General features: G+C 47.9%; 1 protein-coding gene across 1 annotated transcript in view; it reads left to right on the top strand.

Annotated features, from left to right (window-relative positions):
* The first annotated feature begins 324 nt into the window (after positions 1–324).
* Positions 325–27,118, top strand: part of ARFGAP3 (ADP ribosylation factor GTPase activating protein 3) — a 54,741-nt gene continuing 27,947 nt past the window's right edge. The window contains exons 1-7 of the mRNA XM_039235864.1: positions 325–499; positions 6,051–6,169; positions 12,925–12,997; positions 14,217–14,348; positions 15,900–15,983; positions 20,219–20,306; positions 25,609–25,689. Coding sequence (XP_039091795.1) covers positions 431–499; positions 6,051–6,169; positions 12,925–12,997; positions 14,217–14,348; positions 15,900–15,983; positions 20,219–20,306; positions 25,609–25,689 — 646 coding nt within the window. The 5' untranslated portion in view covers positions 325–430. The remainder of the gene's footprint in view (positions 500–6,050; positions 6,170–12,924; positions 12,998–14,216; positions 14,349–15,899; positions 15,984–20,218; positions 20,307–25,608; positions 25,690–27,118) is intronic.

Genomic DNA, 27,118 nt, shown 5'->3' with positions numbered 1-27,118 from the left:
GCTCTGCGCCCTCACGAGGACCAGGAGAGAAGGCTTCGGCCAAGCACGCAGTCGACCGTCGATGGCGAACCCCAAGGGCGAGCGCGCGGGAGCTGAACCTGCCCCCACCCCTCACCCCGCGCCCCGCTTGCCCTCGCGCAGCCGGGAGCGAACCGCAGCCGGCAGGAAGGCGCCCTTGGCTCCTGCGCACGCGCGGGCAGCGCCGGGGCGGGGCTCGAGTGGGCGGAGCCACGGCGCAGCTGAGCGAGGCCGCGAGAAGAGAGCGTAGCGGGAGCTCCGGTTGTGGGCGGGGCGGGGCCGTAGGGGCGGGGCCTGGCCGTCACGCTCAGCCCCGCCCCTCGGCCGCTGTCTATCTCCGGGAGGCGGCAACCGCCCCTGCTTGGCCCTTCCCGGTTGGCCGGGCCGGCGGCTCCTCGCTTCTGTGGTGACCATGGGGGACCCCAGCAAGCAGGACATCCTGACCATCTTCAAGCGCCTCCGCTCGGTGCCCACCAACAAGGTAACGGCCGCGGGGCGTGTTGAGGCTAGTCGGGCATCGGCGCTGAGCCCCGCGGGCTGCCCCTGCTGCGGCAGTGGCCGCGGCCGCGGGAGGAGGGGCCGGCCCGGCCTGTGACACGTCGCACTTGGGGCCGCGGCGCCTGGGCCTCCCGGCCGCGCGCCACCCCCAGCCTCAGCAGGGGAGGGGGAGGGGGCGCCCACCGGGGCCCCGGGCGGAGCGGGCACCTGGGGGTCCCGGGGCCGGGGACACACACCTGTGGTTCCTGACACCGGGCGGGGGAGCACACGCGGGGGCGGGGGCGGCGGAGTGGACGCCGTGAGTTCCGGAAAGAGCTGGGGGCGAGCTCGGAGCCCCCGAGAGGAGGCCGGGGAGCATACACCAGGGCTCCTGTGAGCCGGGCGGACGGCGCAGGCCACCTGTGACCCAGCTGGGGCGCAGGCACCGGCTCAGAAACTCCAGCTGGCAGCGCTGGACGCTGGGGAAAGCTCGTCTGATCCCCCCCATCCCTCCTCCCCCCCCCACCCCCGCACCCCGGAGCTGACCTCTGAAGCTCCTCTGGGGTGCCTCTTGGCGTCTGCCTGGTTGCCCGTGGTCTTTTGACAGCAGCCTCAGTTTCCCTGTCTGGTAAAGCGGCTTAAGTGGTCTCTGCAATGACTTCCTTTCTCTTGCTAAGAAGGCCTACCACACACCCTTTCTCTTTCTTCCCTTTGGGTCTCTCCAAAATCATTGGAGATTTGGCGATTGGGGTTTTCCTTTTTTTGTCCCCAGAGGTTGCTTTTTCCTCTGACTCTTACAACTTTTCGCAACCGGCAGGAGATGTTATGATGACACATCGGGCTAACGTGACACCCTCCACGGAGGGTCACAGGTCAGAGTGGAACCTGGAGAGTGCAAAGGGCTGTCAGTGTGTCAGCGTGGACTCTCCCCTCCTGTGGCAGCAGCCTGTCCAGTCCCCACTGTCACCTCCAAAGCGAACAGCTGTTACTGATCATGGTCATGAGCCGGGCGTCCCGGCATAGAAAGATCCCGAGTTTTGCAAAATTTAGATGTCTTTGTTTTAAATCTTGGAAGGGAGCCGGAATTTTTGAAGACTAAGAAGAGTGAGAAAGGAAACAGTTTATTGGAGGTGATGGCTGATGAATGTATGGAAGTCAGAGGAGAAAGGCTTCGGGAGTTCTCAAATGCCAATTTCTTGATTTTCAAATTTAGACTCATCTGTTTATATAGTTGCCCTATGGCTAAATCAGATTAGGACCCACAGCAGTGTAGAAGTTGTATTTTGGGTCTGCTTTATTTCTGCAACAGTGTGTATTCTCTTTGAATTCATCAAAGGAGAGGTGACTTCTTTTAAATAAGAACTCATTGTCTTTATGACACTTTTGAGGGATGTGTGTGGGCTTGCTGGTAACTATGTTACCTTGGGCAGGTTCCTCGACCACTTTGTACCTCATTTTCCTCATCTGGAAATGCAGACCTGAGCAGGACCTAACTCAGAGGGTCATTGCCAAGGATTAAATGAGAAAACCCAAGAAAAACACTTGAAATAGTACCTCCGTCTCCACTAGTGTCAGCTAGTGTTACTATTGTTACTGTTTTTGTTACAAGGTGGAAAATTTTATATTCTGTAATAGGATTAATAAAAACGTGGAGCAAAAACATTTTCTGGTAATGTTCTGCAGCATTGTGCTACCTTTCTTGATCAGGAAGTTTTTACTTGATCGTTAGGAAGAAACCATTAACTAAGCAAAGATGAAAATTAGTTTTAATGATGTGGAAGAGTTGGGGAACCGTAAGCATTTAAAAGAAAAAATTTTTAATGTTTATTTTTGAGAGAGAGAGAGAGAGAGAGAGAACATGAGCAAGGGAGGGGCAGAGAGAGAGGGAGAAACGGAATCTGAAACACACTCCAGGCTCTGAGCTGTCAGCACAGAGCTCGGCGCGGGGCTTGAACTCCCGAATTGCAAGATTGTGACCTGAGCCAACATCGGATGCTTAACCGACTGAGCCCCCCACGCTCCCCCCAGTAAGCATTTTTAAGAAGGGGCTGTAATAGAGAGAGCTGTAAGATACACAGATGGAAGAGGCACTTCAAAAGAAACCACTTGGTTTAAGAGTATGTTATCCGAGGTCTTCCTCTCATGTGTGATGAATATTTACTGTGGATCAAGGTTTTAACTCAGAAGGGTCAGTTTTCTAGTTTGAGAAATCCTTCCTGTCTCTGTGTTCCTTATTGCTCGATTGCTTTTTTGCTGGATTTATTGTTCGTTTTATTGCTCGATTGCTTGAGTTCTGTGATCAGCAAGTATCCGCTGAGCAGCTGCCATCCACAGAGTGGTGGACACACTGCTGGATCGACAGACAGGCTCCTGCCCTCAGAAAGCTGCCAGTCTGGCAGGCGGAAGACAGATAAAGGACAGGCTGGCCCGTGAGGAGCAGGGTGTTGAGGGGTGAGGAGCGAGCTCTGGGACAGACCACTGGGGGTATAGTCCCCACCATCCCGCTTCTCAGCTGCGATACTTTGCTTCATGCTTCCTTAGTTTTCTCCAAAATGGGGATGAAAACTGCACGGAGTAATTTGCAGACAAAACAAAATGTGCAAAATGAAAATGCAGGGCCTTTGTTTAAAAAGTGTTGAAAATTTCAGGGCGCCTGGGGTCTCAGTCGGTCGAGCGTCCTGCTCGCTTTCAGCTCGGTCATGATCCCAGGATTGTGAGATCGAGCCCCTGTATCAGGCTCTGTGCTGAATGTGGAGTCTGCTTAAGATTCTTTCTTTCTTTGTTTCTTCCTCCGCCCTCTTGGCTGCTCATGCGCTCTCCCTCTCTTTCTAAAATAAATTTAAAAAAATTTTTTTTAAGTGTTGAGAATTTCAAGATGAGACAGCAGAGCATTAAGCAGCCGTGGGGCCCTGGACAGCTGTATAGGTTGCACATGTCCCCAGAAACTGGCCTCGATGCGAGTAATATTAATGCTTTCTTCTAGGGTTGTTACGATGGTGCAGTTGACCAATAGCAGTGCCTGACATGGAATAAACACTCAGCGTTAGCTGTTACTTCTCTAGTACTTATTCTCATCCGTAGGCAAAGCCAACTGTTAGAGGTCTTGTTTTTCATCACCATGAGAAGTGATATTCTGCTTAGAAAACCGTATCTCAGGGCACCCGGGGGGCTCAGTCGGTTGAGCGTCCAACTCTTGATCTCCGCTCAGGTCATGATCTCACGGTTGGGGTTCGTGAGATCGAGCCCTGAGTTGGGCTCCGTGCTGACAGCGAGGGGCCTGCTTGAGATTCTCTCTCCCTCTCTCTCTCTGCCCTTCCCCCGCTCGTTCTCTCTTTCTCTCTCTCTCCCAAAATAAATAAGTAAACCGTACCTCAGCTGTGGTTTGGGACCGCATATGGAAACAAAGTGCCGTCGGGCTCTCAGAGCAGCTCCCGCCCGGGGATCTGGGAGAAGCCAGACTTGTATTGCTAACTGCCTGCCGCACTTGGACCTCTCAGCTCCCGACCTCAGCCGCCCCTACGGACTGTCCAGCCACCTGTGTTTGCATTTAGCACGTGCCTACTTGGCGCCAGGCTCCGCGCTCCGCTCAGGTGCACAAGATGTGACCCCCACCCTCCCGGGGCTAGTGTTCTGGCAATCCCTTGTCTCAGCGGCTGGGACAGGAGGGTGCTGCGGCCAGCCTGTTAGAAGGTGGTGTGCGCTCCTCGCCCACGTGACCAGACCATCTCAGGAGGGATTCTCCATCTTGCGTGTTTTCAGGGGTACGCACCTCTCCGCCACCACAGGGCCATCTCCTATGCAGGCTTGTGCCGCTTACTCTAAGATTCTGTCCTTGAGCTTCCTCCTGGACCCCGTCTGGAACACTGTTTCCATCCCGTCCTCGCTTACTAAGATTGCACCGTAACTACTGGTCTTGCCTGCTGGACTGTGTGCCCCGTCCTTGCTTGGTAGCAAGAGCACAGCTATTGGGTGAGAAAGTGGGGGACCACAGGCGGCCTCTGGCAGAGGGCCAGCACCGTTGGCAGAGCCGGTCACACCGTTTGGTGTCCTGTGGAAGGGGATTCCTTACTCTGCTGGCTGTGCCCACAGGGCATCTTAATTTCTGGATCCTACCCTCCCACTGCGCCGCGAGCTCCAGAAAGACCAGCACGTGGCCTGCAGGGGGCAGGGACCCAGCCAGGTGTTCATGGAGTCCGTGACACCCGCTATTTCTGAGGACACCTCTGTGCCCGCCACGGAGTCCGACACACAGCAGGCGCCCAGTAAACACCGATGGGAGTGGACGGGCGCCTTCCACGCTGGTTGTTGCTCTAGCCCCAGTGTTCACACATATGTCACGTGAGCCTGTCGTGCTGAAGGGCCTTGGGAAATCTACTCGTGTTTTTGCTCTCGTGTTACCTCCGCAAGGCCAAAAGCCAGATCTTTCTTTCTTTCTTTCTTTTTTTAAAAAAATTTTTAATGTTTATTTTTGAGAGAGAGACAGACAGAATGTGAATGGGGGAGGGATACAGAAAGGGGGAGACACAGAATCCAAAGCAGGCTCCAGGCTCTGCACTGTCAGCACAGAGCCCGACGCGGGGCTTCAACTCAGGAACCACGAGATCATGACCTGAGCCAAAGTCGGATGCTTAACCGACTGAGCCACCCAGGTGCCCCAAGCGCCCGATCTTTCTTGATGCCTCTAGTTGGGGCAAACTTCACATAGGTGTCTCTGTCTATCAAGTGTATTTAAAATATGGGGCTCTTTGCCTGGGGGAAAAAAAGTGTCCTCTTATGAGTGGAATTTTTTGCCATTCTGTTGTTCTGACTTTAATTATACATATTAATTTCCATGACAAACTCTGTATATTTTAAAGTCGTTTTTGTGCTCCTTTTGCCAGACGCTATCAGATGAAGACTATTTGGTCTCAGTCAGCATTGAGAGAGGCCCTGGGTCTCTCATGAGGGGCCGTCAGGCTGTCTGCGCTGGGGCTGTCATCTCTGCAGCCTGGGGTGCGGCCTTGCGCTCAGTCGTGGGGTGCTCAGCCTGCTGGAAGGCCACGAGGCCACGAGGCCACGAGCATCCCCAGCAGGGGACGTCCCTAGTTAGTGCTCATTCACGTGGCTGGTAGGAGCCCTGCTGATGCTTAATTAATATGTAATTATCTGCAATGTAATAATAATCAAAGAAGTTGAAAGTTGAGGTTTATTAATTTATTTTGAGAGAGACAGAGACGGCATGAGTGGGGGAGGGGCAGAGAGAGGGAGAGAGAGAATCCCAAGCAGATTCCTCGCTGCCAGCACAGAGCCCGACTCGAGGCTCGAACTCACGAAACCATGAGATCGTGACCTGAGCCGAAACCAAGAGTTGGACGCTTCACCGACTGAGCTACCCGGGTGCCCCGAGAGTTGAGGTTTTTAAAAAAATAATAAATAAGGTGAGCTGTTTTGTAGTAACCAGTTTCGAATTGTGAAGGTCAGGCCGCCGTCACGCTCAATTGCGTCCTGCTTCCTGTACGAGAGCTCATGCGGCTGCTGGGAAGTAACGATCACCTGGTTCTGAAATTGTCTTTCAGGTGTGTTTTGACTGCGGGGCCAAGAACCCCAGCTGGGCAAGTATCACCTACGGCGTGTTCCTTTGCATCGACTGCTCGGGGTCACACCGGTCACTGGGGGTCCACTTGAGCTTCATCAGGTGAGCAGATCGGTTTTCATCGCGGGCGAGCATGGTTCTTCTCCACCTTTCTGCTTCACGTTTGCTTTGCCGCCAGGTAGAATGAGAGGCTGGCGAGGAGCTGTGGAGGTCGAGATCTTTATAATTAGGTAAACTGGGAACATGACTTCTTTTCTGTTCCGTTACTGCTCCGTGGACTCTGCGTCAGACATCTGAGGCCAGGGTCTTGCAGGTGGAGTCCGAATGGAGGACTTGAGACTCCACTCCCTTCCCTTCATCACCTTCTAATAACCAGCAGCGCGGCGGAGCGCCACTGTGTCCCCACTCGCGGTGGCAGGGGACAAGTGCTGTGGGCCCGCTGGCAGGAGAGCTGACGGAAAGGGCGAGAAGCCTCGTGATGGCACAGGCTTTACAGCTCTGGCTCCCGGGGCTGCTGCCCGCACGACGCCCGAGTGAATGATCGCGGTGGGAATTTGAATGGTAATTTCAAATGCTTGTGAAGAAAAAGTCTTTTTTTTTTTACCTGCAGACTCGGGCTCCCTTCCAGGGTGGCGGGGCGAACGCATCTCCTGCCCCAGACAGTCTGGTTGTAGCGTGGGTGGGGCTTTCGTGTGTGGCCCCCCTTGGACACCGTGGCTCAGACCTCTGTCACTGCTGGCCCTCTCCAGCCAGTTCTCTGATTCCCCTGCCACCTCTTTTTTCCAGGGAAGGACCCAACTAGGCAGGCAGGCTATTTGGAATTGTGGCTAGTGCTTTTATTTTCTATTATGACTTGAGGAATATCGACATAATATGATTACTGGGAAGAGTATTCGTTCCTATAAGATAAAATCACTTATAATTTGTAACGAGACATTTCATATGATGACACAAAAGCTATACAGTAAAAATAATAACATAATTTTCTTTTAAAAATATGCTCACTTAAAAAAAACTTTCCTGGTGCACTTTCGTGAGTTCTTTTTTTCGGAAGTCGGTTTGTAGAGGCATGATGGGCTGGATGTTTATAGGCACGTAATTCCATAGGTGATGACTTAGAAAAGGGAGTTCTTTTGTGTTCTTCCTGGTTTCCGAGTATCTAGCCATCTCTTGTCTTTTTTTTTCCTAAACGCTGGTCCCAGAATATTTTGAACACACCATCCTGTTCTTGTCTCTTTCTTTAAATGTTGAGGGACTTGCTTGCCAAGGCCAAGTTTCTTTCTAATGTGCTTCCCTCCCCCCCACCCCCCGGACTGGTTGTTACCGGTTACCATAAGGTGACCGGCTCTGCCCACAGCCCATGGGCTCGAGGCAGTTTCCAATTGGTCGTCTTCCTTTCTGTCTTCACTGTGATCTGTCCCCCTTCCTCTGTGCCAAGTCCCGCCTGTTGTGACCTGGCCCCCCCTTCGCCTCTCCGGCAAAGCACCCTCCAGTTTAAACCATTCCAGGAAGTCGCGCGGTTTTCTGACGGGGCCCCGGGCGAGGGGAGGGCTGACTGGGTGAAGGGAGCACTCCCGGAGAGCATGATGAGGCTGGACAGCAGGTCCGTTTGGGCTGCTGCAGGTTTAATGACTAGCCTTTTAAAAGTCAGATAAATAGAACTCCGAATCATGATGTTTATCAATGATTCATAAGCAACTGCTAACAACTCCTGTGTAACCGGAGGGCAGCAGTCCAGGAACTGGGCAGGAAGAAGTAAGGACGATGAGCAGGCTCAGGAGGGATTTTGTTTTTAAGAGGCAGAGGCCTGCTCTTTAAACATGCTTTATTGGTGAAAAGAAACGACAAACACTAGGTCATTAGGAGGGAAAAAAAACCAAGCAGTTCCAAAGTTTATAAAGTAAGAAATGAGAAGCCCTTCCTCTAGAATCCCTTGCCCCTCTTCCCCCTCACCCCTGCCAGACACATACAGACACACACACACACACACACACACACACACACTCTCTCTCTCTCTCTCACTCACAGTCCCGCCTCCTGGGCATGAACAGATGAACAGCTTAGCATGGGTGGAATGTTTATTTAAAAGGAGGTTTTTGTGTTGTTGTTATTGTTGTTTTTTGAAAGTAGAATTTCAAGTCAACAATTTTACAAAGGAAAAAAATGTATGAACTTTTGCCAACCAAAAAGGGAAATGCGGGTTAGGCACCCACGGAAATGGCCTTGGAGCTGACTGCAGAGTGGACGTAACTGCACTGGCCCCCGCCTACCGCCTCCGGGGCTTGAACTCTGCGCCTCGGCTCCTGGGGCAGCTGCACCTCCCTGTGCTCCTCTCCCTCCGTCTCGGTTTCTTCTCAAGTTCACCGTTAAGTATGTCATGAGCTTCTGAAAGGTGGGTGGAATCTAGTAGGACGGTAGGGACACAGCATGAATAATAAGACAGACTGTAAAATGCCATGCGGGACACGGACACCTCACTGCGTCTACTTCCATGGGAAAATCAGTCCACGTTTAAAGGAGGCGGTAACATTTGCAATGCACTTCGGAGTTTTGGTGAGACTTTGGTCATGGTAACAAGGCAGGGGAGAGGAGGTCAGCACTCTGGCTTTGAGAAAAGGTACGGGGCGCCTGGGTGGCTCAGCTGGTTGAGCATCTGACTTTTGATTTCGGCTCAGGTCCTGATCTCAGGGTTATGAGATCGAGCCCAGTGTCCCTGCTTGGATTCTGTCTCTTCCTCTCTCTCTTTCTCTGCCCCTCCTCGGCTTACGCACATGTGCATTCTCTCTCTCCCTCAAAAGAAAGAAAGAAAATATAGAGGCTGGAAAAAGTGAAATGTTTAGTAGCTACTTTTTTTTTTTAAGTTTATTTATTTTGAGAGAGAGAGAGAGAGGGAGAGAGAGAATCCCAAGCAGGCTCAGAGCCTGTTGTCAGCCCAGAGCCTGATGCAGGGCTTGAACTCCCGAACCTGGAGATCATGACCTGAGCTGAAACCAAGAGTCGGACATTTGACGGAGCCCCCCCCCCGGCGCCCCGAGGAGCTAATCGGTACATGCATAGGAGAATGAAGGGAAAGAGGGTTCCCAGGGGAAGATCTGGGGGACACTGTGGAGGGTCTTGACTGCCAGGCCAGAGCCTGTACTTAACTGCTGAGGCCTTGAGGGGCGAACCCTGGCAGGCCGACCTGGGCCCGGGGGGCAGAAGGCACCCACAGACATCGGCCAGGCGGGGCAGGGGTGCGAGGAGAATGGGCATGGCGTCTGGCTGCTGGGGGCTGAGGCCCAGCGCCACCCTGACCACCTCTGGGTGTGCTCCCTCCCTCTCTGTGTCTCTGTTTCCTTCCCTTGACCTTGGGGATGAGAAGCCAGGTAGTCACTGAAGCGGCTTCGGGAGGAGAAAGCGGTGAACCCACAGAGAGCCTGGCACATCCTGGGTCCCCGGCAGATGCTGCCCGCGCTCGGGGCTGAGTCATCCGGGGCCCTGCCAGCGGATGCCAGAGGAGGACCGTTTGTGATGTTGGTGCAGGGAGGCAACGCCTTGCGCGGTCTTGTGTTAAGCAGCCGAGCCAGTTACGGACGGGCGGCTCCCTGGAAGCTATTCCCGGGCTTGTCTGTGAACAAAAGCCTAGATTACCGGCGCCAGTGGAGGAGATGCCATTTCAGATTTTTGATGACAAGCTAACTTTGTCATATTTATTTGGGAGATTCCTTCTGATTTCTAAAATCTATCTAAATGTGCTGCTTGTGAACCCTGGCAGCCACTAGTGAGGCTAATTCATGCATTTTTTTAAAAATACTTATTGGGGTGCCTAGGTGGCTCAGTCGGTTAAGCGTCCGACTTTGGCTCATGATCTCGCAGTCCGTGGGTTTGAGCCCCACATCAGGCTCTGTGCTGACAGCTCAGAGCCTGGAGCCTGTTTCAGATTCTGTGTCTCCCTCTCTCTCTGCCGCTCCCCACTTCATGCTCTCTCTCTCTCTCTCTCTCTCTCTCTATTTCAAAAATAAATAAGCGTTAAAAAAATTAAAAAATATATATTTATTTCTGAGACAGACACAGAGTGTGAGTGGGGGAGGGGTGGAGAGAGAGAAAGAGAGAGGGAAACACAGAATCTGAGGCAGGCTCCAGGCTCCAAGCTGTCAGCACAAAGTCCAACGCAGGGCTCGAACCCACGAACAGTGAGATCATGACCTGAGCCGAAGTCGGATGCTTAACCGACTGAGTCCCCCAGGCGCCCCTTCATGCAGTTTTTAGGGAGATTATTCCTGGACTCACGTAAGGATCACAGGGGTTCCTGGAAGCCTGTGTTCTCCTTGACGTGGTTGTTAACAGGAGCCGCTTTGTTAAAGTGACACTAATTCTTCACCTTTGCTTACTGCCTCTGCTTCACTTGCTTCTCAGCTCTGTCCCAAACAATCCCCTTTCACATCTCCCCATCTACATTAGAGGGAAGAAATCACCAACAGTGAGTCACCTCCTCCTGTGGGAATGGGCACTTAATGAGCAATTAGGTTTCCTCTGAAGGTTGATTCGTTTCAGAGTCCACTATCATTAAAACGCTTTATTTCAAAATTCCAGTGTTATGAGAGAGAGTCCCCGGTAACCCAGTTCAGGAACAATTTGTTTTAATCTCCGTTTCTAAGGAATATATGGAGTAATATTTGGAATTTTTTTTCTTCCATAATTTATTGTCAGGTTGGTTTCCCTATAACACCCAGTGCTCATCCCCACAAGTGCCCTCCTCCATGCCCATCTCCCCCTTCCCTTCCCCCCCACCCCCCGTCAGTCTTTAGTTTGTTCTTAACATTCAAGAGTCTCTCATGGTTTGCCTCCCTCCCTCTCCCCAACTATTTTTCTCCTTCTTCTCCTCCATGGTCTTCTGTTAAGTTCCTCCTAATCCACCTATACGTGCAAACATATGGTATCTGTCCTTCTCTGGAATTTTTTTAAATGTCTATTTTTGAGAGAGAGTGAGCACGAGCATGAGCCAGGGAGAGGCCGAGAGAGAGGGAGACAGAGGATCTGAAGTGGGCTCTATGCTGTCAGCACAGAGCCTAATGTGGGGCTCGAACTCATGAACCAAACCATGAGATCATGACCTGAGCAGAAGTTGGACACTTAAAGAACTGAACCATCCAGGCGCCCCTAGCTTTTTTTTTTTTTTTTTTTTTTTTAAGATAGTTTAAGACCAAAAGTTGAGGCTGGTTAGCAGATCCGAGTACTTGCAGCCTCAGTTTTAGGACATAATTAAGTCAGCCCAAATTCAGGTGCCTGTTATGTGCCGATGGTAGGAGTGTGGCAGAAAAATGTGGGACATTCCTGTCCTCGGGAGCTTGTGCTTCTGACCTGACATAGTGTGACAGGGTTTGACGTGGTCATGGTCATGGTCATGGTGAGGATTTTAACCATATGGGATTTACCGTGAGCCAGGCACTTTCCAGATATTAGCTTGTTTGATTTCTACAAGAATGAAATCGGTAATGCTGTAATTATCACTGCTTTGCACATGAGGAAAGTAGGCACAGAGAAGTTAAGTAACTTCTCCGAAGTCACCCAGTAAGCCATGGCAGAGTTGAGGTTTGTCCTGTCTCGGTCTGTCTCCAGAGGCTGTGCTGTTAACAGCCACCCTCTGACAGCGTGGGATGGGAATGGTACCTGACTCCCTCTGACCGAGAGTCCTGGACATGTGACTAAGATCTATCAGAAGAAGGATTTTGGAATAAGATATATAATTTAGTCACATCGCTTGGTCATCAGATTCTAGAAGTTTTATTTTTCTCCTTGGGAAATCTGTTGCTTATAAAGGATAGATTATATTTTACTTTTTACGTATTGCCATCAAGTAGATTTGTCACATGTGCAAGTAATACTAGGTATTCGTATGATTATTAATTTTAAGGTAGCCATTGGCTTCGAAATAACACTAACATTTACAAAGGCTAATAAGCAATGCAAATGGGCATAGTAATTCGCGAGTGGAAGGGCAGTATAAAAGCAAAAGAAGTGTCTTTTCTTTTTACCTTCCTATTTTTACAGGTGCTCTACCTGCACCCATTTAAATATGTCCACATTCCTTTCCAGTTAGTGGGGGACAAGCTGTCCTTGCACGTGCGACAGCCTTGCTTGCTGCTCATACCTGTGGATTTAACGTGAAGACTTCTAACGTTGCTGGACTATCATATCTTGCTTCACAGTGATCACTTGGCGAATTTTTACTGCTGGGAAATATGCTTACTGCCTTTTCCCTGCCTGGATGTGGTCTCAGGTTGCAGAGAGTAGAGCGTGAGGTGTGGTAGGGGAGAGGGCCCTTCCAGCCTCCGGGTCAGGAGCACGGAGTCCTGAGTTTTCTCTCCTCCCTGATGGCGGTGACGTTGCTCGGCTCCCTTCCGCCTGATGATGAGACCGTGAGCCTCCCCGAGGCCCCTGTGAGAGGTCGAACTGGACAAATGGGTAGTCGATCTGAGGCCATCGGAAGAGTACATCTGTTCTGAGCAGGGACGCGTTACGAGTTTTTGGATCACAAGCCGCTGAGAGTGAGAGGCAACCAGCCTCGATTGTTCCGACAGCCCAGGAAGCTCGTCTTGTCCCCGCATCCCAGAAGGGGGGCTGGCTGGAGTCAGTGCGGCTGGCTGAGTGCTGCTGGCCCAGGCGGCCTGCGGGGTGGGGGGTGGGGGTGGGGGGGCAGGAGCTGTTTGCATAACTGTCACACGCTTTGCAGGCCCAGCATCCCCCCGGTCACCGTTTACCCAGACCTGCAGGTCTTCAGGGTCCAGAAAATCAAGGGGACTCTTGTTTCCAGAAGCTTGGCGGCTTCCTTCTGGGGGCAGACCGTGTTCACATTTGAGAACATTCTTTCCGTTTAGATCCACCGAGCTGGATTCGAACTGGTCTTGGTTTCAGCTGCGGTGCATGCAGGTTGGAGGAAACGCTAATGCGGTAAGTTCGTCTCACACTCGCTGTCTTCCTTCTTGCTGTAAGTGCGCGTTACACCGGGAAGGCAGTTGGTACCTGCATGGGAGAGTTTGGGGCCCCAGTGACGGGCGTGGGAGGGGATGGCCCGGGGGACGTGTTTATCCCCAAATCTGTCAGCTGCCTAGTAAACACACAGCTCTGGCCCAGGTACTGGGATACAGAGATGCACAAGACACATGAGATCCCCTTTCTTAGTAGCTTCTGAGTAAAACATAACTTTGTAAGTGTCCGATCAACTTATAGTTTTAAAAGAGCAGGTCTCGGGGTGCCTGGGTGGCTCCATTGGTTAAGCATCTGACTTTGGATCAGGTCATGATCTCATATCCGTGAGTTTGAGCCCCGCGTCGGGCTCTGTGCTGACAGCTCAGAGCCTGGAGCCTGCTTTGGATTCTGTGTTTCCCTCTCTCTCTGCCCCTCCCCTGCTCGCTCTCTGTCTCTCAAAATAAAATAAAGAAATAAAAAAATTTAAAAATAAAATAAAAGAGCAGGTCTCTTCAACCCTCCCCCTTATAAACCTAAATGAGGATCCTTAAATATGTTAAACTTCATTTAAACAATCAGTATATCTGATTAATCCACTTGGGTCAATATGAGGATGGCTCATACAGGTTTTTAGAATACCTACTTTAATTAGATGTGAATTCTGACCCGTACAAGGAGGTTGAAAACAGTTCCCTCGAACTGTTGAAACATCTGTTTTATCTCTGTGCTTATGCTGTGGATTCTGTTCATGAAGAAATAGAGCTGGACAAGGTGGTGGTGAGCATGGCCTCTAACCAATTTGTCAGGAACTCCAAGTTAGTGGAATTCAAACGGAAATGAATTTCTCATGAGCTAAAAGTAGTCCGGAGTGGAAAGTGTCCCCCAAAATAACAGAATAATTCAAAATGACCAAAGGGGTTCGATGGAGAAATGAAGGGCCAGCCATTTCATTTTGTAATGTGAGTCTCCTGTCCATTTAAACCAAAATACTAATGTTGAATGTGTGCAAAGCATTCCCTTTTACAAGGAAAAGTTTACTTCAAATTATGTAGTTCAAATTGTTTTTGTGAATTACATGGTTTCATTACTTTTGTTTTCACTAGTATTTTCCAAAAAATCCTTCGTAACATGAAGCACTGTTTTCGGTCGCAGGTGGGATTTAATGCCGCATTGCCATTAATTCATGCGTTTTCCTCTGTAGTCTTCCTTTTTCCATCAACATGGCTGTACCACCAATGACACCAATGCCAAGTACAACAGTCGCGCGGCTCAGCTCTATCGGGAGAGAATCAAGTCGCTGGCCTCCCAGGCGACACGGAAGCACGGCACTGATGTAAGTCATGGCGGGTTGGACTACCTCCAGCAGGTGAACATCCATTTCGGTAGAAAAAGTGATTTTGGGGGCGCCTGGGGGCTCAGTCAGTTGAGCGTCCGACTTCGGCTTAGGTCATGATCTCACGGTGCGTGGGCTCGAGCCCCGTGTCGGGCTCTGTGCTGACAGCTCAGAGCCTGGAGAGCCTGCTTCAGATTCTGTCTCCTTCTCTCTCTGCCCCTCCCCCATTCATACACTGTCTCTCTCTCTCTCTCCCTCTCTCGTAAATAAATAAAAACAGTAAAAAAAAAATTTTTTTTAAGTGGTGTTAACTGTCCCAAACAGTAAAGCCTTCTAGCTGGATTCTCTTGCAAGGAAACCTTGTATGGTTGATTTTTGAGGTTCATGGAAGTGATGCACAGAATTAGCAAATGCAGAAACATCACTCCTTGGGGAGACAGAGGGCTAGGTTCGTACGTGCTTCTGGTCATAACATTCCCATCAGCTGATCAATACATAACCTTATTTTACATGTGCTTCTATTTAAGGCCACCTTATTGAATATATTATTAACTTTTTAAATTTCAAAAATTTTAACTTTACTTATTTTGAGAGAGAGAGAGAGAGAGTGGGAGGGGCAGAGGGAGAGAGTATCCGAAGCAGTTTCTGTGCTATTAGCCCAAGCTTGACATGGGGCTCGAACCCACGAACCATGAGATCATGACCTGAACCAAAGTCAAGAGTAAGACACTTAAGCGACTGAGCCAGCCAGACTGAATATATTATTAATATGCACTTAAATATATAAGACTTAATAGTATGTTGATATAGTAATAGTTAATATATAACTTATATCATTGATAGGTAATTATTGACTCATTAACATTGAACTCACTGTCCGCTGCACTGTAACCCCTGCCCGAGTGAAGCTTACCTAACACTGGGTTTTCTCTGTAAGGCCCATCACAGCCTTCCTGTGCTTAGGGACACGAGGCAGGACTTCAGCACTAGGCCTGCGGACCAATGAAATCACCAACAAAGCACAATATGAAAAGTGTGTCACTAAATAGACCACAAAAAAAGGACACTTAGTTACAGCTTGAGAGCTGAAACGAGGAGATAGAGTGTCACCTTGTTCGACCTCAACTGGGAACACACACCTTGGGGTCATTCTTTACTGATCCGCACATGTCCGTGAGGGACGTCTCAAGTGCTGATTTGGGGTTGCAAGTAAGTTGTGGCAGGTGTGAATTTGCAAGTCCGGAATGCACTAATAGTGAGGACGGACTGTACTCTGGAGCCTGCACTAAGATAGTAAGGCCTCCATCTTTCCTTTTCAGAAATAGCTTGTGAATCTGGTACTCGACATCCTCAAGGCTTGGAAGCAGAAGTTAGTGGATTAATCCATAACTAAAATGCGCTCCGGGGCCCTGTGTCGGCCTGTTACTGATTGTATAGTAACAGAAAGCACCAAGCTTTGGCAAACAGGCCTCTAGAAAGGGAGCGAGAGTAGTAAAAAAAACCTTTAAAGCAGGAGAAGGGCTCAGCACGCACTTTATGTTTCCGTTCTAGCTGTGGCTTGATAGCTGTGCGGCTCCGCCTTTGTCCTCTCCACCAAAAGAGGAAGATTTCTTTGCCTCTCATGCTTCTCCCGAGGTACGTATTATGCTTTATATAATTTTATTTTATTTTATTTATTTATTTTTAATGTTTATTTCTGAGAGAGAGAGAAAGAGAGAGAGAAAGACAGGGTGAGCAGGGAAGGGTCAGAGAGAGAGGGAGACACAGAATCTGAAACAGGCTCCAGATTCTTGGGGTTCGAACCCACGACCTGCGAGGTCATGACCTGAGCTGAAGTCGGACACCTAACCGACTGAGCCACCCAGGCGCCCCTGCTTTATATAATTTTAAAGTGTGCTTCCTCTGACAGTTATAAAGGGCATATATTTAAATGTTTCAGTCAGGATCCAGGCTAAGCTGCCGTATTAACAACCCTGAAATAAGTCACCTACACAAGGTAGAGTGAATTCCCAGCAGCAGCCTGGAAGTCAGCTGTCCAGGGCTGACCGAGGGAGGTATTTTGCTCTTCCCCACATACTGGCTTCCATCTCACAGTCAGAAATGTCCATGCAGCTCACGACCTTCCGCAGCCATGGGAAGGGGGTGGACATCTGGGAAAGCGTGGGCCCCATCCTTTTACTAGAGCAATCTAGAGGGAGCGCGCATTACCTCTGCTCACATCTTTGTGGCCAGCATTTAGTCACCGGTCCGTACGCAGCCGCCACGGAGGCCGAGCCATGGTTACTGGTAGTGGTCACGGCTATGGAACCGACCAAGAATGAAAACAGTTTTCTTTTTTTTAACCCAGATTTTATAGGAGTTTGAATCTCATTGCCCCTGATTAGTTGCGTCCAGAGAGCACATCTCAAGGCTACTGTAAGAATGAAGTCAGTACAGACTCAAGAAGTCGGAAGCTGCCTCCCTCCAGAGAGAGCCTTCAGGCAGTGCTGTCGGAATCATGCCCTGATTATTATGGTCCGATCAGGGAAGCAGTAACAACCCCCAGATCTCTCCAGGCAGGGATCGTGAGGGCTCCAACGCCTAACATATTTCCTGAGCGCTCTTTTAAGGAAACGTGTGTGGCCCCTGGCTTACAGCTCAGAGGTCTGTTCGCCACCCTGCCTCTGCCCAGTCCCATGGGGGGGGGGGGGGAACATTCTTTGCTTAATTCTGCTTAACCCGTTCTGTAACCAACTTTCAAGTGAAAGTGGGGAAAGCTTTATAAATTGCTAAGCCTTGATTTGTTTTGTTTTTACAATGTGCACATACGCTTCCATTCACATGGTGAACAGTTCATTGACATAGTCAATAGTTACCAGAAATAGTTATCAAAAAAGAAGAGAACAGAAAACAAAGGAAAAGGCCTTCTGTCATGATCGGCGCCTCTCGTTTAGTGTAGAACAAGATCTAGAACATCCGTGACTAGTAGTCGAGACGTGTGAGGGACAGAAACCACAGGCTAGGAGGAGGGGACAGAGGAACAGTTTGGTGACTAGTGTAGGAATTAGGGTGGGACTCGGATTCACGTGAACTCACTATTTCAGCATGTGTCTGTGCACACTCACACACACGCACACACGGGAGAGCGCGACGACAGATGCATGTGTACACAGGGGTCACACACACACTTATGTTGCCCGCCTCTGTCCTCCAAGAGGCCCAGAGACAGGGACGCTTCGGTACCCAGGCACACCCAGCACCCCCCATCTTGGCTTCTGAATGCCAAGGGGAGCCAGTGCTATCTTCGGAAAAGCGGCAGATTCGAGGCCTGGGGTGCTGGGGCCGCTAAGCCTGGAGCGTCCTGTGGTGTCAGAAAGTAAGCAAGTGCTGGGAGGAACGGGGCGGGGCGGGGGGTGGGGGGGAGGCCGTGTCTAAAGGACTCAGGAACCAACCGGAAAGAGCTCCCAATGGTCAAAGCTGGAATAATTCGAGCAGCAAAATAAATAATGACAGTTTGGATTATAATCCGAAGAAAAAAATAAACATCCATGAGTCCACACTAATGTGAAGAGATGATTGGATAAATAAATGGAGCGAAGGGATGATTTTCCTTCAAGAAAAATTCAGTCATGTCTATAGATAGTCTGCCCTTGAGGAGATGGCCCTTCCCCCCTCCCCCCTTGAGTGCAGGCCAGACTTGGTGACTTGCTCCCAAAGCTATGGAATGGAAGGGGAAAACAGTGACTTTATCAGAGGAAAGCCTGGCAGTCAGCACCTTAACCAAGGGATCAAGGTCAGCATCGCCCGTATTCAGTGAAGCCAACGTGCGGCAGTGACAAGGGTACCTCACCTCTGCAGCATCCTTCCCCAAAACTGAGGCTAAACATGAGACAACACTACCCTGGAACAGAGTAGATGCAGGCTGGAACAGAGTCTGGAACAGAAGGGACAGGAGTGGACAAGCAGTGAATCTGAATAAAGTCTGGAGTTTAGCACATAATGGCGGCTAAATCAGTGATACATCGATGATAATTCTTGGTTTTGACAGATGTGCCGTGGCTGGTTTACCATCAGAGGAAGGTGGGTGAAGCGTATCTTTGCAACTTTTTTGCAAGTCTGAAGTTATTGCAAAATAAAAATTTTATGGGGAGAAAAGAAGGAATTTGAGCATTAAAACAGAGATTTAAGAATATACATGTTTCCAACACCATTTTTCAAGGAACTGAAACAAATAATTCTGAAATCTGTGTGGACCCACAAAAGACCCTGAATAGCCAAAGTAATTTGACAAAGAAAAACAGAGCTGGAGGCATCACAATCTGAGATTTCGAGATATACTACAAAGCTGTAGTAATCAAAACAGTATGATACTGGCACAAAAAGAGACACACAGTTCAATGGAAAGAATAGAGCCCAGAAATAGCCCCACACTTACATGGCCAATTAATCTACAACAAAGGAGGTAAGAATATACAATGAGGAAAAAGTCTCTTCAACAAATGGTGTTGGTAAAACTGGACAGCGTCATGCAAAAGAATGAAACTGGGCTACTTTGTTACATCCTACACAAAGAGAAACAACTCAAAATAGATTAAAGACCTAAATGTAAGACCTGAAACTATTAAATTCCAAAAGAAAACATAGGCAGTCATTTCTGTGACATCAGCCCTGGAAATCTTTCTCTAGCTATGCCTCCTCAGGCGAGGGAAGCAGAAGGAAAATTAAACTATTGGGATCACACCAAAATTAAAACTTTTGCACAGTGAAGGAAACCATCAACAAAACGACAAGGCAACCTACCAAATGGGAGAACATATTTGCAAATGATACGTCTGATAATGGGCTAATATCCAAACTACGTAAAGAACGTATACAACTCAACACCAAATCAGTAAATAATCTGATTTAAAAATGAGCAGAGGACCTGAATAGACATTTTCCCAAAGAAGACATCCAGATGGCAAACAGACACATGAAAAGATGCTCAACCTCACTCGTCATCAGGGAGATGCAAACCAAAACCACAGTGAGCAATCACCTTACACCTGTCGGAATGGCTAAAATCAAATCACAAGAAATAACAAGTGTCGGACAGGATGTGAAGAAGAAGGAACCCTCGTGTACTGTGGGTGGGAACGCAAATTGGTGCAGCCACTGTGGGAAACAGAATGGAAGTTCCTCAAAAAATTCAAAATAGAATTACCATATGATCCAGTAATTCCACTGCTGGGTATTTACCCAAGAAAACGAAAACACTCATCCAAAGCGGTACATGCCCTTGTTTATTGCAGCTTTATTTATAACAGCCAAATTGTGGACGCCAAATGTCCATCAGAGATGAATAGATAAAGAAGACACACACACACACACACACACACACACACACACACACACACTGGAATATTACTCAGCCACGAGAAAGAATGAGATCTTGACATTCACAACAACATGGATGGACCTAACGGCTGTAATGCTAAGTGAAATAAATCAGAGAAAGACAAATACCATATAATTTCACTCATATGTGGAATTTAAGAAACCAACCAAAGAGGCACAAAGAAATAGACTCTTAAATAGAACAGACTGGTGTTGTCAGAAGGGAGGGGGCTGGTGGAAGGCTTAAACTAGGTAAAGGGGATAAAGAGCACACTCACCTTGATGAGCTCTGAGTAAGGTGTAGAGTTATTGAACCTTTATATTGTACACCTGAAACTAATAGAATACTGTATGTTAACTATACTTCAAGAAAACAAAGAAAAAGAATAGACATGTTTTAATATTATCTTCCCTTGCCGCTAATCCAGTGACTCAGAAGGTGACCATTAAATTAGTGGCTTTGATTTTTTTTTACTTTTCTCGCTTTGCTTACTGATGAATGTTCTCACCTTCAGGGGAGTGCCCCGGGGTGGACCTCAGCACCACCAGAACCATCTGCTTTGCCATCAAGGAATGTGGAGGCCACTACAGCTAATAATGAAGGTAGAATTTTCAGAACTGTCACGTAATGCTGTCCCCTGGTTCAATGGCATGCTACGAGATTGTCAGAAAATAAGATCCTTAGGGGTCACCCGGCCGGCTCAGTCAGTGGAGCATGTGACTCTTGATCTCAGAGTTGTGAGTTCAAGCCCCACGTTGGGTGTAGAGATTAGTTAAAAATAAAATCTTTAGAGGCGTCTGGGTGGCTCAGCCAACTGAGCGTCTGACTCTGGCTCAGGTCATGATCTCACAGTTTGTGAGTTTGAGTTCCACATCGGGCTCTGTGCTAAACAGTTCAGAGCCTGGAGCCTGCTTCAGATTCTGTGTCTCCCTCTTTCTCTGCCCCTCCCCTGCTTGCTCTCTGTCTTACTCTCAAAAATAAATAAACATTTTTAAAAATTTTAAAAATAAAATAAAATAAAATCTTAAAACAAAAGGAAAGAGAAAATAAGATCCTTGTATTTAATGAAGGAAAGATACCCATGGTAGATTATATAGTGGAGGAAAAATTACCGAACAGGAATTATCTCATTTTTGTAAAAAACTGAAACAACATATACACACAGAAAACATTCTAGAAGGTACATATTAAATTGTTAACCGGAGAATGAAATTACGGAATGAATTACTTTCAACTTAATACAGATGTGAAGTGACTGCGCTTTTGTAATGTATATGTGTTACTTCTACAATTAGAAAACAAGATTTCAGTTTTAAAACCGATTCTACAAATAGTTGATATCTAATGATTTACAATTGATTATAGGATTATATTTGTTGGAAATATACTTATGTCAGTTGCTTACATTTTAAAAAATCACTTATGTGATAGGAATAACAAGGATCAAGACATCAACTTTTCTGTTCTAAGATTGAGCATCGTGGGAGTGGCTGGGCGGCTCCATCAGTTAAGCGTCCGACTTCAGCTCAGGTCATGATCTCATGGTTCGTGGGTTTGAGCCCCGTGTCGGGCTCTGTGCTGACAGCTCAGAGCCTGGAGCCCACTTCGGATTCTATCCCTCTCTCTGCCCCTTCCCTGCTGGCTCTTTCTTTTTTTCTCTCTCTCCCTCTCTCTCTCTCTCTCAAAAATGAATAAACATTTTTAAAAATTTTTAATTAAAAAAAAAAGATTGAGCATCATTTGTTAGCCAGAAAGCAGAAAGTTTGAGCAAATTAACAAGGTGACATTTGACAGCTATGCGGGAACCCTGGAGTGTGGCCAGAGGTGCTGGCTTGTATATACTGAGCCGGCAGCCACTTTGGGGGAACTTCAGGGAACTTGGTGAAATAGGAAAGACCAAACACTTCACCAGCTTTATGACTGAGATTCTTACTGGAGAAGCTTTCTGGCGAGGGTTTTGCTGGAGGTTTGGAGCGAGTAACTGGTATTAATTGAGAAGAGAGTCCTGGAAGAGTGGCCAGTCGGGTCTCTGAGTGGAGTCGGGAGTGTGCTCTGAGGAAAAGTCACTTCATTTGTATTGAATTGTAGGTGCAAGGCTGGGAGTGTCTGAGATTGCATCAAACGACAGATTTTAGGACGCCTGTTTGTCTTTATGGGTCTTAGATGTAGACCCGTCAGCGAACCAGGATGGGAGCCCTTTGCATTCTGGGGGACAGTGAAGACAAGTGTCTAGCATTTTGGAAAAAAAATTAATGTTTATTTGTTATTTTGAGAGAGAGAGAGAGAGAGAGGGCGAGGTTAGGAGCAGAGAGAGAGGGAGACACAGAATCGGAAGCAGGCTCCAGGCTCCAAGCTGTCAACACAGAGCCTGATGCGAGGCTTGAACCCACAAATCATGAGATCATGACCTGAGCCGAAGCGAGACGCTTAACTGATTGAGCCACCCAGGCACCCCAAGCATTTTGGAAAAAATACTAAAATAAAGCAGAATTCCTTCTTTACTCTTTACACCAAACGAAATTCCGGTGGGTCAAAGATTTAAATATAAATCATGAAAATATGAAGGCGCTACAAGAAAATGGGTGAAGCTTTTTTATCCTCCTGGACCAGGGAAGCCCTTCTATGCATATTCATGAATCGCGAAAGGAAGGGATTCATGAATCTTACAAATAGAACATTTCCGTTCTGAAGAGATGCTTTAAAGACAGGTGACAAACATTTGCAATTCATACAAAGACAAAAAGCTTGTTCCCTTAATATGCAAAGGACACTGGCGTGGCTGGGTCTTGTAGGATTTGCAGCCTGTGATCTTTTGGCACGGCTCATTTTTTGTGCCTGTGACCCTAAGTGCCTGGTAAGAAGACACAGACACCCTTCTCAGCGGCGCTTAGCTTTTTGACTTCTTAGACCAAGACCGCGGCTCTTCCCTATCTTTGCTCTGTTTCACTGGCAGTGGGACTCTGTCCTGTGGTTGCCATGTTGCCGCCTTCTTCCTAGAGATTCTACCCGAGGGCCTGTCCCCAGAGAGGCCGTGTCCACCCCACGGACACTCCCAGTCACGACCACGTTTCTGTGTGTGGTCTCTCTTAGCGCAGCACGGCCTCGTGCTGGGAGTTACTGTGTCCACGTGTGTCCTTCACCAGGCCGTGAGCTCCTCCGTGGGGGAGACTGTTTTTTAAGAGAAAGAATCTACCTGAGCCATTGATGGGTGTGTCATTATCCAAAGGGACAGAAGAGACAAAATCATCCCGATGCTCTCCTGACTAACAGACACAAGGCCAGCGTGGTAGCTTCTGCAAGTACCGATGATGATTTGAATATTGTTACTATGACAACCAGTTAGCATAAGAGGCCTTTGGAAGTTGAAGCTTATGGGCACGGGAGGTGTGACCTTTGGAGTCCAGGTGTCTCCGTCTGATTTGCCAGCAGGAAACTAAGATAACTAGATGCCGAACAAGATTTTGTTCTTGTAAATATCGTACACCCTACTCTTAGCTGAAGAGTGTGTCCTAAAGATTTTGTTGCTTAGAATCCCACCTCCCCTTGGGGGTGCCCGGGGGGCTCCATCAGTTAAGCGTCATCTGACCCTTGATTTCCGCTCAGGTCATGATCTCGGGGTTCATGAGCTCGAGCCCTGCGTCAGGCTCTGTGCTGACAGCGTGGAGCCTGCTTGGGATTCTCTCTCTCCCCCTCCCCCCATAAATAAATTTAAAAACTTAGAAAAAGAAAAGAATTCCACCTCCCCTTGCAGCAACACGTCATCCTGCCTCCTGCACCCAGAATCTTCCCTTCCCCTGTTCTCACCCGCTCTTGGCCCTCCTTCGCCTGTCTGCACGGGCTGGCGGCGTGCACCTTGAGTCAAGTTCAGGATTACACAACAGAAGGGGAGAACAAAACAATTCTGACCAATGGAATGTGGGTCCCGAGACCCTCTGCCTAAGTGTCCCTGTCCCCTGCGTCCCTCCAGTGCTGGGCAGCCCCTGCCCCTGGGAGGTCATCAGGAAGTGTGTGGTCAGTTCTTTTTTCCACTAAACACCCTGTCCCCTTCCTCCTCCTGCTTTGCCTGTTTAAATGCCATGACCAGAGTTTACCTTTTAAATATTTATAAAAATAAGACAGACAAGTTTCATTTAAACCTCTGTCGGGCCTGCCATGTTTTAAATAACAGCTTTATTGACTTAAAATGCACACGTCACAAGCTTCGCCCTTTTTTAAACTGTTCAATTCCGTGGTTTTTGTATATTCACGAGGTTGTGCTGCCGTCACCACTGTTTACGTCAGAACATTTCCTGCAGCCCCCGAGATGCCCTGTACCCACTAACGGTCCCCGTTCCGGCATCCCCGATGCCCGGCCCTGGCCACCACGAGTCTGCTTCTGGCTCCGTGGGGCTGCCTGTTCTAGACATTTCGAATCGGGGGAATCACATGACGTGTAGTCTTGTGTGACCAGCTTGTGCTCAGCATAATGTTTTCACGGTTCATCCGTGTTGGACAGATGTCAGTTCCTCATTCCTTTTTATGGCCGAGTAATATTCCATTGCCTGGATATATAGCATTTTGTTTATCCACTAAAACATTTATTTATTTATTTAATTTATTTATTTATTTTTGAGAGATAGAGAAACCAAGCAGGAGAGGGGCAGAGACAGAGGGAGACAGAATCCCAGGCAGGCTCCGTGCTGTCAGCACAGAGTTAGACTCAGGGCTCGATCCCATGAACAGTGAGATCATGACCTGAACCAAAATCCAGAGTCAGACGCTTACCCAAGGGAGCCAGCCAGGGACCCCAGAGCAGTTTATTTTAAAACAGTAGACAGTAAGGTAGGGGCACCTGGGTGGCTCAGTCGGCTAAGCATCCGATTTTGGCTCAGGTCATGATCTCACGGTTCGTGGGTTCAAGCCCCGCATCGGGCTCTGTACTGACAGCTAGCTCAGAGCCTAGAGCCTGTATTGGATTCTGTATCTCCTTCTCTCTCTGACCCTCCCCTGCTCGTACTCTCCCTCAGAAATAAATAAAAACATTTAAAAAAAAATTTAAAACACTAGACAGTAAGGTATAATGTTGAATGATATTAATCAGGGAGGCCACTAACATTTTTATCCTCTAAAGCAACTGGATAAAACATACACTTCTATTTCAGGGTGCCCGGCTAGTTCAGTCAGTAGAGCACGTAGCTCTTGATCTCGGGGTTGTGAGTTCGAACCTCATGTTGGGGGTAAAGATTACTTAAAAACAAAATCTTTTTAAAAATACGCTTCTATTTCAATGGACTTTTAACTTAAAATTCTTGTAATGCGACACTTGGGTCGCTCAGTGGGTTAAGCGTCGACTCTTGGTTTCAGCTCAGGTCACAATCTCACGGATCGTGAGTTCAAGCCCCAAGTCAGGCTCTGCACTGAAAGTGTGGAGTCTGCTTGGGACTCTCTCTCTCTCCAGCTCTTTCGGCCCCTCTCCCACTTTCTTGCGTGCATGCTCTTATTCTCTCTAAATAAACAAATATATTTTTTTAATATTTTTTATTTATTTCTAGGAGAGAGAGAGAGAAACAGCGTGAGCAGGGGAGGGTCAGAGAGAGAGGGAGTCACAGACTGAAACAGGCTCCAGGCTCTGAGCTGGCAGTCAGCACAGAGCCCGACACGGGGCCCGAACCCACGAACCGCGAGATCATGACATAAGTGAAAGTCGGACGCTTAACCGACTAAGCCACCCAGGCGCCCCTAAATAAACAAATATTTTTAAAAATTCTTGTTATGATAGAATAGAATACAGAGCTAAAAAGAAAAACAGTAATTGACAAAATTGGGTCACATACGTGGTACTGAGCAAGTTGAATGTATCGTATATTCAAAAGCACATTTGATGAATATATTTGCTGCATTAATATCAATATATTTACCTTTCAGGTGGACCAGAGCAAGGACCAAGTGTGGAAGGTCAAGGGCCAAGTGTGGAAGGCCTTAACGCACCCACAAAGCCTGCTTTAGGTAATATGCCTATAACTCCATATTCTGGTTCAGAGAGTGAGATTCATTAAAACAAAAACAATGAGTCCTGTCTTTCCATTCTGCCTAGAATGTGTAGAGTAAACTGTCATCGTGACTATTAATCTGTTAATAAGATTTTATTGAGCAAAGAACACTGTCCCCTTCAGCACTGGCCTGAGGCCGTGAGTGGCAGCAGCCCGTGCGCCGTGCCTGGCTGTACTTGCTGCCGAAGCCACTGATTTTTTTTTTTTTTATGTTTTATTTATTTCTGAGAAAGAGAGAGAGAGAGAGAGAGCGTGATCAGGGGAGGGTCAGAGAGAGAGAGAGGGAGACACAGAATCTGAAACAGGCTCCAGGCTCTGAGCTGTCAGCACAGAGCCCAACGCAGGGCTCAAACTCACGAACCATGAGATCATGACCTGAGCCGAAGTCAGACGCTTAACCGACTAAGCCACCCAGGTGCCCCTGAAGCCGCTGGTTTGCCTGTTTGTGTTGAAGCAGCTTATGTTCCCAGCATGAGAGAGGCCAGAGTGGCCCCGTCGTCCATTCCCCTCAACCCGAGAACTCCTAATGTGTTCCCTCTGATTGGACAATGATCTTTAATTTTTCATTATCAGGGAATTATACTCTGAAATGAGTGCCTATTACATGGCATTAATTGGCAAGCAAGTACTTTGGTGGAAAAATAGCTGAACTATTAGAAATGTTATGGATATTTTCATCCTGAGCTAATGGCCTCGTAGGAGGTTGGGAGCAGATTGTGTGACTGCTTTAGCACGGATCCAAGAGAAAGTGATGGAAAGAAAAACTCCCATAGATTTCTTTTTGACACTTGAAACATAATGATGTTCTGCTCTTGTTAGGGCTAAATTTGAGTCTTTAGTTGTTTGCGGGTTTATGCTGTCTTTTCTTATTAAAGCACATTCTCACCTTTGTAAGGAAACGGTTAACATTTTATTCTCACTGGGTCTCTTAAACATAATTTTAGAAACAGGATGTATAATCTATGATTAAAGTTTACCCAGAAAACAATTTTTAAGAAACTTTACCTTAAAGCCTCATCTGTCTTTGTGCAGTTTAGTAAGTACTGCTACTAAAATAATGGAATGCTTTATAATTCCCATTGATTAATGTGATAAATCTGTATATAAGTCAAGGTAAAAAAAAAAAAAGTACATCACAGCTTTCGTTGTGTACATAATGCCTGGCTAACTTTGCATTTTAAAATAATTCTAAAAGTTTCTGAAGAGCAGAGCTTAAAAGAAGAGTTTGTTCTAATATATATATATAACAAACACCCCTAAAGATAGCAATGAATGGGGTGGGGTGGGGTGGGGTGGGCAAGGCCAGGCTTTTATTTCTCTTTAGATGTAGAAAATGTTTTCTGTGAGTTCAGAGACTACGTGAAAATACCGAGAAACTCCATTTT

This window comes from Hyaena hyaena, unplaced genomic scaffold, assembly GCF_003009895.1.
Source record: "Hyaena hyaena isolate Hyena2069 unplaced genomic scaffold, ASM300989v1 scaffold_4, whole genome shotgun sequence".
Classification (NCBI taxonomy): Eukaryota; Metazoa; Chordata; class Mammalia; order Carnivora; family Hyaenidae; genus Hyaena; species Hyaena hyaena.
The sequence above is the reverse complement of the archived record's forward strand: the minus strand, read 5'-3'. Positions and strand labels throughout refer to the sequence as shown.